The sequence below is a fragment of the Bos javanicus genome, chromosome 8 (genome assembly GCF_032452875.1).
Source record: "Bos javanicus breed banteng chromosome 8, ARS-OSU_banteng_1.0, whole genome shotgun sequence".
NCBI classification, from domain to species: Eukaryota; Metazoa; Chordata; class Mammalia; order Artiodactyla; family Bovidae; genus Bos; species Bos javanicus.
The window spans coordinates 87,195,314-87,208,093 of record NC_083875.1 but is presented as its reverse complement, the minus strand read 5'-3'; the positions used below and the strand labels follow the sequence as shown (position 1 = coordinate 87,208,093).

General features: G+C 37.4%; 1 protein-coding gene across 6 annotated transcripts in view; it reads right to left on the bottom strand.

The window, feature by feature from the left end:
- The window catches only part of AUH (AU RNA binding methylglutaconyl-CoA hydratase), a 220,688-nt gene that overhangs the window by 193,386 nt on the left and 14,522 nt on the right, over nucleotides 1-12,780 (bottom strand). For 4 of the 6 annotated variants that reach the window (XM_061426278.1, XM_061426280.1, XM_061426281.1 and 1 more), the window contains exons 2-3: nucleotides 5,787-5,854; nucleotides 5,590-5,677 (exon numbers count right to left, since the gene is read on the bottom strand). The exons of 1 other annotated variant lie outside the window; for it this stretch is intronic. In XM_061426278.1, the coding sequence (XP_061282262.1) occupies nucleotides 5,590-5,677; nucleotides 5,787-5,854 (156 nt within the window). Of the gene's footprint in view, nucleotides 1-5,589; nucleotides 5,678-5,786; nucleotides 5,855-7,989; nucleotides 8,031-9,621; nucleotides 9,813-12,780 lie in introns of those variants that run through there. One more of the 6 variants, XM_061426283.1, reaches the window with a different exon arrangement.

The window sequence follows — 12,780 nt, the reverse complement described above, 5'->3', positions numbered from 1 at the left end:
TAACAATAACCCTGTGTATGAGACAGCAAAAGAGACACCGATGTATAGATCAGTCTTATGGACTCTGTGGGGGGGGGGGGGGGAGATTTGGGAGAATAGCATTGAAACATGTATGATATCATGTATGAAACGAGTCGCCAGTCCAGGTTCGATGCACGGTACTGGATGCTTGGGGCTGGTGCACTGGGACGACCTAGAGGGAGGGTAGGGGAGGGAGGAGGGAGGAGGGTTCAGGATGGGGAACGCGGTATACCTGTGGTGGATTCATTTCGATATTTGGCAAAACTAATACAATATTGTAAAGTTTAAAAATAAAATAAAATTTTAAAAAAATAAAATAAAATAAATTTAAACCAGAAAAAAAAAAAAAGCACAGGAGAAAAGGAAAGATATACCCATTTGAATGCAGAGTTCCAAAGAATAGCAAGGAGAGATAAAAAAGCCTTCCTCAGCGATCAATGCAAAGAAATAGAGGAAAACAACAGAATGAGAAAGACCAAAGATCTCTTCAAGAAAATTAGAGATACCAAGGGAACATTTCATGAAAAGATGGGCTCGATAAAGGACAGAAATGGTAGGGACCTAACAGAAGCAGAAGATATTAAGAAGAGATGGCAAGAATACACAGAAGAACTGTACAAAAAAGATCTTCACAACCCAGATAATCACGATGGTGTGATCACTCACCTAGAGCCAGACATCCTGGAATGTGAAGTCAAGTGGGCCTTAGGAAGCATCACTAGGAACAAAGCTAGTGAAGGTGATGGAATTCCAGTTGAGCTATTTCAAATTCTGAAAGATGATACTGTGAAAGTGCTGCACTCAATATGCTAGCAAATTTGGAAAACTCAGCAGTGGCCACAGGACTGGAAAAGGTCAGTTTTCATTCCAATCCCAAAGAAAGGCAATGCCAAAGAATGCTCAAACTACCACACAATTGCACTCATCTCACACGCTTGTAAAGTAATGCTCAAAATTCTCCAAGCCAGGCTTCAGCACTACGTGAACCATGGACTTCCAGATGTTCAAGCTGGTTTTAGAAAAGGCAGAGGAACCAGAGATCAAATTGCCAATATCCAATGGATCATAGAAAAAGCAAGAGAGTTCCAGAAAAATATCTATTTCTGCTTTATTGACTGTGCCAAAGCCTTTGACTGTGTGGATCACAATAAACTGTGGGAAATCCTGAAAGAGATGGGAATACCAGACCACCTGACCTGCCTCTTGAGAAACCTGTATGCAGGTCAGGAAGCCATAGTCAGAACTGGACATGGAACAACAGACTGGTTCCAAATAGGAAAAGAAGTATGTCGAGACTGTATATTGTCACCCTGCTTATTTAACTTATATGCAGAGTACATCATGAGAAACACTGGGCTGGAAGAAGCACAAGCTGGAATCAAGATTGCCAGGAGAAATATCAATAGCCTCAGATATGCAGATGACACCACCGTTATGGCAGAAAGTGAAGAGGTACTAAGGAGCCTCTTGATGAAAGTGAAAGAGGAGAGTGAAAAAGTTGATTTAAAGCTCAACATTCAGAAAACGAAGATCATGGCATCTGGTCCCATCACTTCATGGCAAATAGATGGGGAAACAGTAGAAACAGTGGCTGACTTTAATTTTGGGGCTCCAAAATCACTGCAGATTATGACAGCAGCCATGGAATTAAAAGACACTTACTCCTTGGAAGGAAAGTTATGACCAACCTAGACAGTATATTAGAAAGCAGAGACATTACTTTGTCAACAAAGGTCCGTCTAGTCAAGGCAATGGTTTTTCCAGTGTTCATGTATGGATGTGAGAGTTGGACTATAAAGAAAGCTGAGCACTGAAGAACTGATGCTTTTGAACTGTGGTGTTGGAGAAGACTCTTGAGAGTCCCTTAGACTGCAAGGAGATCCAACCAGTCCATCCTACAGGAGATCAGTCCTGGGTGTTCATTGGAAGGACTAATGTTGAAGCTGAAACTCTAATACTTTGGCCACCTGATGTAAAGAGCTGACTCACTGGAAAAGACCCTGATGCTGGCAAAGATTCAGGGCAGGAAGAGAAGGGGATGACAGACAATGAGATGGTTGGATGTCATCACCAACTCAATGGACGTGGGTTTGGGTGAACTCCAGGAGTTGGTGATGGACAGGGAGGCCTGGCGTTTTGCGGTTCATGCGGTCACAAAGAATCGGACACAACTGAGCAACTGAACTGACTGAACTGATCTCTTATAACATGTATTTTTCATACTATAACATAGTCTTCATACTATCATTCTAAATAGTTCCTTAACATTCTACTGAGTGCATGTGTATGTCTGTATATTTGTATATATCTGTATAATGAAAAACTAGAAGGATAAAAAAGAAAATTAAAATTGCTATTTTTATTAGGAAAACAATGGAATAAGGACATGGGTAAGAATGGGACTTCTCTTTGTATACTTTTTCATATATTTTGTACACACTTCATATGTTTGACATGCTACTTATTATTTCCTTTAAAAATGTTAAGGTAAGTAGAATACAATTTTTGCTTCTAAATAACAGATTTAAATGAAAAGTCAGAAATCAATCACTGCAACCTCCAGTGCATGTAGGGATCACTTTTTTTTTTATATCTAAATTTTTTTATTTTATATTGGGGTATAGCCAATTAGCAAAGTTGTGGTACTTTCAGGTGAACAATGAAGGGACTCAGTCATACATATATATGTGTCCATTCTCCCCCAAACCACCGGAATCACTTTAATAATGCTTAATTACCTGTTCCTCTAGTATGTTAGAAAAAGGACACAGAAAAAAGAACCTAAGGCAGGAGCCAGAGATACTGTCAGTGAATAGGAGACTAGTCTGAGACAATTTCAGAGAAACTGCTCACAACCCAATAACCCTTGAAAACAAAATCAGTGAATCACAGCACACTTTAAAGGCTAATTGGTGGTGGTGGTGGTCTAGTCACTAAGTCGTGTCTGACCCTTGTGACCCCATGGACTGTGGCCTGCCAGGATCCTCTGTCCATGAGATTCTCCAAGCAAGAATCCTGGAGTGGGTTGCCATTTACTTCTCCAAAAGGCTGATTAAATTAAGCAAGTACATGGTGAGTCTCTATTATATGCTGTGATGTGAGAATATATAAGAAGATTTTCAAGGAAGAAAAAGAGAAGTTACTATCCTCAAGAAATTTGAAGCAAGATCACTCCATAAGCTTTAAGTTTCTGGAAATGAACAAGATGCCACTAAAACACAGATGTACAGAGAAGAGAAACCTTTGTGGGGGCAGAAAGGGAAGAGGAAAAATGAGCAACTTTAGGGAATGGGAGCTAAGAGAATAACCAATAAATGAGTACACTATTTGTGAGGATTTTTCTTTTGAATATAACTGCTACTGCTAAGTCGCTTCAGTTGTGTCCGACTCTGTGTGACCCCACAGACGGCAGCCCACCAGGCTCCCCCGTCCCTGAGATTCTCTAGGCAAGAACATTGGAGTGGGTTGCCATTTTCTTCTCCAATGCATGAAAGTGAAAAGTGAAAGTGAAGTCGCTCAGTCGTGTCTGACTCTTCACAATCCCATGGACTGCAGCCTACCAGGCAACTCCATCTATGGGATTTTCCAGGCAAGAGTACTGGAGTGGGGTGCCATTGCTTTCTCCTACTTCAGAATAAAAGTTAACACTCTAATTATATGAAAAACTGTATTCTTCAACAAGAATAAATAAATGCTGCTGCTGCTGCTAAGTCGCTTCAGTCGTGTCCAACTCTGCATGACCCCATAGACGGCAGCCCACTAGGCTCCCCCGTCCCTGGGATTCTCCAGGCAAGAACACTGGAGTGGGTTGCCATTTCCTTCTCCAATGCATGAAAGTGAAAAGTGAAAGTGAAGTCACTCAGTTGTGTCCGACTCCTAGTGACCCCATGGACCGCAGGCCACCAGGCTCCTCTGTCCATTGGATTTTCCAGGCAAGAGTACTGGAGTGGGGTGCCATTGCCTTCTCCAATGCATGAAAGTGAAAAGTGAAAGTGAAGGTGCTCAGTCATGTCCTACTCTTAGCGTTTTCATATTATGAAAACCATTTTAATAAATTTTAGTCCTTATAAAAATTATTAACAGCTACAATATATTGACTTCTGCTCTGTGTGTTATGTACACTGTCACATCAAGCCTCTGACAACACCAGGAGGATCACATTACTCAAGCTGGACATATGTATAAGCAGCAGAAACTTTACTGCAAATCGTCCTCACCTAGGCAGTTGAGCATGATAAACCTACTCTCTTTGATTACCAAACTGAAGCTAAAACTAATCCTTTTATAAATGGTACATTATAACAAAAACTATAATATAATTCATTTACACTGAATGTTCTTAAATACCATAAAATTTTATAGTATTTTAAGGTGGAAGCTACAGAGTCAGAAGTTTAAAAAATCTAAAAACGACAAACTAAAGAATATCGGCCTAAACCAAGACACTTCTTAAAACATTCTGTTTAAAAATACTCCCTTATGTTCCCAGCACTGCTCTGGGAGTACTCCAAATGCTCAAAAGTACTTGAATGAATAAAATACTATATTTTGTTCCCTCAAATCTTTGATAATCTCAAGTAGATTGTCCCATTTATATGTTTACTGGAAGAAATTTTTTTCACCCCTCAACTTCTATCTTCATTTACTTATTAATAAAATACATTAATACTGTATACTATCAGCATTTATTTATCTTAATCATCTATATTTTTGACTAGTTGAAACAGATTCATTCAATCGCATGACTTAGACATACTTACAAATATGGAAAATGCAAGGCAACTTAATCTTTGGCTTTTGGTAATACAGCACAAATGGAAAAAAATAAAAAAACACTTCACTGCTGTAGACACCAATTTAAAAAAACAATTTGTGGACACATATTTGAGTGGGCACCACTACAAACACAAACCTCCGAAGCACATGTCTACATATAACGTTTTGCAATGGCGCCCCACTCCAGTACTCTTGCCTGGAAAATCCCACGGATGGAGGGGCCTGGTGGGCTGCAGTCCATGGGGTCGCTAGAAGTCGGACACGACTGAGTGACTTCACTGTATTTTTTAACTTTCATGCATTGGAGATGGAAATGGCAACCCACTCCAGTGTTCTTGCCTGGAGAATCCCAGGGACGAGGGAGCCTGGTGGGCTGCCGTCTACGGGGTCGCACAGAGTCGGACACGACTGAAGCGACTTAGCAGCAGTAGCAGCAGCAATTACTACTAGTCAGTTGAAGTATTTTTTAAGTAACTTATAAACACAGAGCACACTGTTTCTGAGTAGGAGACACAATTTTTCCTTCCCAGCTCATCTTTCATAAAGATCATTCAAGTACCACAAACAAATATTTTAATTGCTCAAACTATTTTTTCAACTTCCAAAACAACTTCTCCCCATGTTGCAAAGATTTCTTTCTGAGAAAACATTTTTTTTTCTTGTAACAACAGTAGAAAAACAAAGAGGAATTGTTGGTAATGAAATTCAAACCACAGAACACTTTATAATGGAAAATACGCTACTGCTAGGGAAACATTAGACTAGTTTTAAAAATTTAATCTTTTTACATACCAGCACAGAATATCCCAGGGACTTCACTTCTGACTATTATGGTCCGTACTTTCTTATCAGATTTTAAAGCATCCACAGCTTTTGAAAGCTAAACAGAAACAGGAAAGATAAGAAGGAAAAGAGGAAAAATCATTTTCAGGTTGGTGTCAACACTGTACCATAATCTTAGAAGCAAATAGTTTATTCTTTACACTCACCATTTTTATAAGATTTTTACTTAATGAATTTTTGGCATAGGCTCTGTTTATTCCAAGCACCACAATTCCTAGTTAAGGGGGAAACAAAAAAGCATTTGAGTTAGTGAGGTATTCAGGGAACAGTTCAGTTCAGTTCAGTTGCTCAGTACTGTCTGACTCTTTGCAACCCCATGAACCACAGCACACCAGGCCTCCCTGTCCATCACCAACTCCAGGAGTTCACGCAAACTCATGTTCATTGAATCAGTGATACCATCCAACCATCTCATCATCTGTCATCCCCTTCTCCTCCTGCCCTCAATCTTTCCCAGCACCAGGGTCTTTTCAAATGAGTCAGCTCTTTACATCAGGTGGCCAAAATACTGGAGTTTCAGCTTCAGCATCAGTCTTTCCAATTCAGGGTACAGATTCCCATATATGCAAAGCTAGTTAACTTGGGACTTGGGAATCTACCACCTCTCTGAGGTTCACTTCAAGAGCTTTATCCTAATTTTCATGTTTACCATCCTTTTCAAGCGTATTTTTGAAAAATTTGGTATACGTATTTATAAAATCAATCTCATACTTAACATTCACCACTTTTGTCCAGCCTTTTAGAGAACTTTGTAACAGCATGTCCCCTTCAATTCCTCTCTCTTTACGCACCACCAAGGTAATATGCCACATTTTACAATTCTACACATTTTAAATTTTACATAGCTTAATCAGACTACAGAGTAGGAAGGCCACATTTAAAATATAGCTTTATTATCTTCAGTATACATAGAAGTACACAATAGCTAACAATTTCTTGTCACAGGCAAGCATTATGGGATCAGCTTTTTTTTGCTTGTGTGTGTGTGTGTGTGTGTGTATGTGTTTATTAGTCACTCAGTCATGTCCGACTCTGTGCAACTCTGTGAACAGTAGCCTACCAGGCTCCACTTTCCATGGAATTCTCCAGGCAAGAATGGGTTGCCATTCCTTTCTCCAGGGTATCTTGCTGACCCAGGGATCAAACCCCGGGGTCTCCTGCATTGCAGGCGGGCTCTTTACCATCTGAGCCACCAGGGATTAATACTTCAACTATTCTATTTGCCACACTACATAGTTTTCAGTATTTCCATCCCAAGTTTCTCTCCTGACTCTGTCCCATGTACTTAACAAAGTCACTTACATTTAAAATTTTCGAGTACATGCTTTTTGTCCTAAAATTACAGGAATTTCAATAAATTGTTTTACATGGTATCCATCAAACAAGAAAACGAAATGTATGTTAAGTCTAATTACATTCACTGCATTTTCAAGTATTATTACTGGTAAAAGAACTTCTGTTTGACTTGGTGTCAATGAGAACTGAATCTTAGAATTTACTCTGTTACCACCCTGTTCCACATCCCAATAGAGGATTATTTTAAGTCAAAAACAAATAAGTAAAGTGCAGCTCATTTGTAAGACTACCACTTTTGCTCAGTATAAAATTTATCTTAGTATATTACCCCTTTTTCAATTCAGGCTATTTCCTCAGTCTCTTATCATAGACAATAAGTTTGGTCTATTTATCCCCTTATACCATCTGTTTTTTATTTGTCTCTACTTACTTTGTAGAATGGTTTCTAGTTTTCTTACTTCTCTTAAATTCTAACTTATTTATATTTTAATGATCACAGCAGAAAAATTATATACTGAAATGTTATTCTGCCATAAACTACTTCTTTTGCTTTCATTACTATATTTAAGGATAAGTTATGTTTGTCAGCTGCTTACATTATCTATATACTCCATTTCAGGTCAGTAAGGGGACCTCAATAAATACATTATTGACAATCACTGGTCACATTATTCTGAATATTATAAATCTTTGACAATATATGGGGAAATATCATTATATATCAGATTTCACCCAATCATAGGAACCAAAGTTAAACTGGTTTAATGATCATTTGTCATTTGTTTTCTGAACTGACTGTTCTTACTGTTTGCCTATCTTATTACAGTTGTCGTTTGCATTTCAAATGATAAATTTTTAGGTTACAGATATTAATTCATTATTTATAGAACAGATCTCTTCCCTATCATTCACTTTTAAAAGTCAACTTTGTTTATGGCATTTTTTTGCACCAAAGTTTTAACTTTTTATATATTATTGTCTTTGCAACTTTTGACTTAGTATCTTCCTTAGAAAGAGTTTTCAATGAAAACACATGTTCACACAAACACTTACACCAGAATGATCAGAAGAGCATTGTTCAAAATATTCAAAACCTGGAAACAACCCAAATATCCATCAGTTGATGAGTGGATAAACAAAATATAACAAATCCATGTAGTGTAATATTTAGCAAGAAAAAAAAAAAGAAGCATCAATACATGTGCAACATGGATGAACCCTGAAAACATGCTGAGTGAAAGAAGCCAGGGACAAGTGAGCACGTACTGTATAATGTCGTTTACATGAAATGCTGAGAGCAGGCACATCAGAAGGGACAAAAAAGGTAGATCAGTGATTGCCTAGGGCCGCTGGAGATGGAGAGACTAAGCAGTGACAGCTAAACAGTGTTAAGTTTCTTTTTAGGGCAATGAAATGTTCAGTTCTTGTAGTGGTGATAGATGCACATCTCTATAAATGCACTAGAAGCCATTACATTGTATATTTTAAACAGGAGAATTTTAAGGTATATGAATTGTATCGCAATAAAGCTATTCTAAAAAAAATGGCAATATTCACTTAGACCTAGAAATAAAGCCAAATTAGAGGAAGAACAAGGGCAAAAAAGAAGGTACACATGTGTGGTGGAGTGTGAAAGGGGACCAAACCCTTATCCTCCATGGCAAAAAGTCAGTAGACACATAATACCTAAACGTGAAAATTCCAGAAGTAGAAATATATGTATGTTATTTTAAATGAGATGACATGTGCCCAAAACAATCAGCCAAAGGGTTTTAAATAACTGTTTCTGGAATATGGGAAATGGGGTGGAGGAAAGGACTGTTAGTTCTCAAAACAAACCATATTAAATACTGTTCATATACACTAACTGTATAGGTAATTAAGAAAAAGTAAAACTGAACAAATTCAAACAAAATAAAGGATCCTCTACCTCAATGAATAAAACAATCCTCTGATACTGTCTCCTTACATTGACTACTTTCATTTCTGCTGCTCTCAACTCCACAGGAGTCTTATTCCTCTAATATGCACAAACATTTTTGGCTGGAACCATTTACAAAACAGTCCATTATTTTCCTTCTGATTTTAAAAATCAAATAACTGTATTCTAAATAACTGTAAAAATCACTCTATATCAGTTACATTTTCTAATTATATATTGAGAGTATGTGGAAACTGCAATTTTTTTAGTGCTATTTTACATAAACTTTTTCTGGCAAATTTATGAAATATTAATAGACTTACGTGGTTCTCTTCAATATTCTAAGTCAATACTCAATCTTGTTCAAAAATACTAACAGTTATGTTTTCTGCTCCAATGTTAATTTCTCATTTCCTTCTCCTGCTGTTTCACTTTAGCTAGGCCTTCAAGTCCAATATAATATTAGCAAAAATAGTAAGTTCCTTTATTTTGTCAATACCTTTAATGAAAATGTTTCTAAGCATTTCACTGTTTAGTACAATGTTTGCTATGCATTTCTAATAGCTTTTTTTCAAACTGGGGAAATTTATTTCTATGTTCAAACTTACATTTTAAAAAGGTCACTCAGGCCACAGTGTAGAAAACAGATTAGAAGGAAACAAGAATATACTAGACCAATATCCCTTATGAATACAGATGTAAAAAAAATCCTCAACAAAATACTAGCAAGTCAAATTTAGCAGTCATGACCAAGAGGGACTTACCCAGGAATGCAACGGTAGTTCAGCACAAAAATTGAGCAAAGTAATACACCACACTAACAGAATAAAAGAAAATATTTTAAAATTATATGATCACCTCAACTGATGCAAAAGAAACACTGGACAAAATCCAACATGCTTTAAATGATTTTTAAGAAATAATAACTTAAAAACCTCAACAAGCTAGTAACAGAAGGAAACTTCCTCAACCTAATAAAGGACATTTATAAAAAAAAAAACAACAAAACTTACAATTAACATCATATTTAATGTTAAAAGGCTTAAGGTCTTCTCCCTGAGATAAAAAAATTAGATAAGGATGTCCATTTTCACCACTTTATTTATTTAACAATGTAATAGAAATTCTAGCAGGGTAAGTAGGTAAAAAAAAGAAATAAAAGGAATTTAGATAGGAAAAAAAAAATGAAAGTGAAAGTTGCTCAGCCGTGTCTGACTCTTTGTGACCCCATATACTAAACAGTCCACGGAATACTATAGGCCAGAATACTGGAGTACGTAACCTTTCCCTTCTCTGGGGGATCTTCCCAATTGAACCCAGGTCTCCCGCATTGCAGGCGGATTCTTTATCAGCTGAGCCACAAGGGAAGTCCAAGAATACTGGAGGGGGTAGCCTATCCCTTCTCAGCAGATCTTCCCAACCCAGGAATCAAACCAGGATCTCCTGCACTGCAGGCAGATTCTTTATCAACTGAGCTATGAGGAAAAGAAAGAAGTAAGTCTATTTCCATCCACAAATAATATGGTCTTACACACAGAAAATCCCAATGAATCCATCAAAAACTATTAGAGCTAATAAGTGAACTCAGAAAAGCTGCATAATATAATATCAATATACAAAAATCAGTTATATTTCTATACACTATCAATGAACACTCCAAAAATGAAATTAAGAAAACAATTCAATTTGTAACAGCATCAAAATATATATATATACACAATTACTTAGGAATAAACTTAACCAAGAAATTTCACTGAAAACTACAAAACACACTGAAAGACATCTAAGTAATAAAGAAAGACCTCAGTAATAAAAATCAATCATCAATTTGTTTTCAACAAGGATACCAAGACCATCCAATGGTGCAGGACTTCTCAACAAACAGGGGTGGACAACCAGATATTCACCCACAGAAGAATGGAGCTGGGCCCTTTACTCACAGCATATACAAAATCATCTCAAAATGGATCTGAGACCTAAAACTGTAACACTCTTAGAAGGAAACAAATGATAAATCTTCACAATCCTGGTTTAGGCAACACTGACTTAAATATGACAATAAAAGCACAAGCAATGAAAGAAAAAAACAGATAAACTAGACTTCATCAAAATTACCAAGGAAGGGAAAAAACCCACGAATAGAAAATATTTGCAAATGATACATCTGATATGGGGTAAATATTGAGATTATATAAAGAACTGGTACCACTCACAACAAAAAGACAACTCAACTGAAAAACAGGCAAAGGATATGAATAAATATTTCTATAAAGAAGACATAATAAATGAGATGCATTTCTATCATTTCCTTTTAGATTCCATATATAAGGGATATCATATGATACTTTCCTCTCTCTGACTTACTTCACTCGGGGATCAACAACAAGTGGTCAACACCGAAATCAGATTGATTATATTCTTTGCAGTCAAAGATGGAGAAGCTCTAAACAGTCAGCAAAAAGAAGACCGGGAGGTGACTGTGGCTCAGATCACGAACTCCTTATTACCAAATTCAGACTTAAATTGAAGAAAGTAGGGAAAACCACCAGACCATTAAGGTTTGACCTAAATCAATCCCATATGATTATACAGTGGAAGTGAGAAATAGATTTAAGGGCCTAGATCTGATAGACAAAGTGCCTGATGAACTATGGATGGAGGTTTGTGACATTGTACAGGAGACAGGGATTAAGACCATCCCCACGGAAAAGAAATGCAAAAAAGCAAAATGGCTGTCTGAGGAGGCCTTACAAATAGCTGTGAAAGAAGGGAAACAAAAAGCAAAGGAGAAAAAGAAAGACATAAGCATCTGAAAGCAGAGTTAGAAAGAATAGCAAGGAGAGATAAGAAAGCCTTCTTCAGCGATCAATGCAAAGAAATAGAGGAAAACAACAGAATGGGAAAGACTAGAGATCTCTTCAAGAAAATTTAGAGATACCAAGGGAACATTTCAAGCAAAGATGGGCTCGATAAAGGACAGAAATGGTATGGACTTAACAGGAGCAGAAGATATTAAGACTAGGTGGCAAGAATGCACAGAAGTGTACAAAAAAGATCTTCATGACCCAGATAAGCACGATGGTGTGATCTCACCTAGAGCAAGACATCCTGGAATGTGAAGTCAAGTGGGCCTTAGAAAGCATCACTATGAACAAAGCTAGGGGAGGTGATGGAATTCCAGTTGAGCTATTTCAAATCCTGAAAGATGATGCTGTGAAAGTGCTGTATTCAATATGCCAGCAAATTTGGAAAACTCAGCAGTGGCCACAGGACTGCAAAAGGTCAGTTTTCATTCCAATCCCAAAGAAAGGCAATGCCAAAGAATGCTCAAACTACCGCACAATTGCACTCATCTCACACGCTAGTAAAGTGATGCTCAAAATTCTCCAAGCCAGGCTTCAGCAATACGTGAACCATGAACTTCCAGTTGTTCAAGCTGGTTTTAGAAAAGGCAGAGGAATCAGAGATCAAATTGCCAACATCCACTAGATCATCGAAAAAGCAAGAGAGTTCCAGGAAAACATCTATTTCTGTTTTATTGACTATGCCAAAGCCTTTGACTATGTGGATTTTGTGAACTGGACATGGAACAGCAGACTGGTTCCAAATAGGAAAAGGAGTACGTCAAGGCTGTATATTGTCACCCTGCTTATTTAACTTATATGCAGAGTACATCATGAAAACCGCTGGGCTGGAAGAAGCACAACGTTAATCAAGATTGCCAGGAGAAATATCAATAACCTCAGATATGAAGATGACACCACCCTTATGGCAGAAAGTGAAGAGGAACTCAAAAGCCTCTTGATGAAGGTGAAAGAGGAGAGAAAAAGTTGGCTTAAAGCTCAACATTCAGAAAACAAAGATCATGGCATCTGGTCCCATCACTTCATGGAAATAGATGGGAGAACAGTGGAAACAGTGTC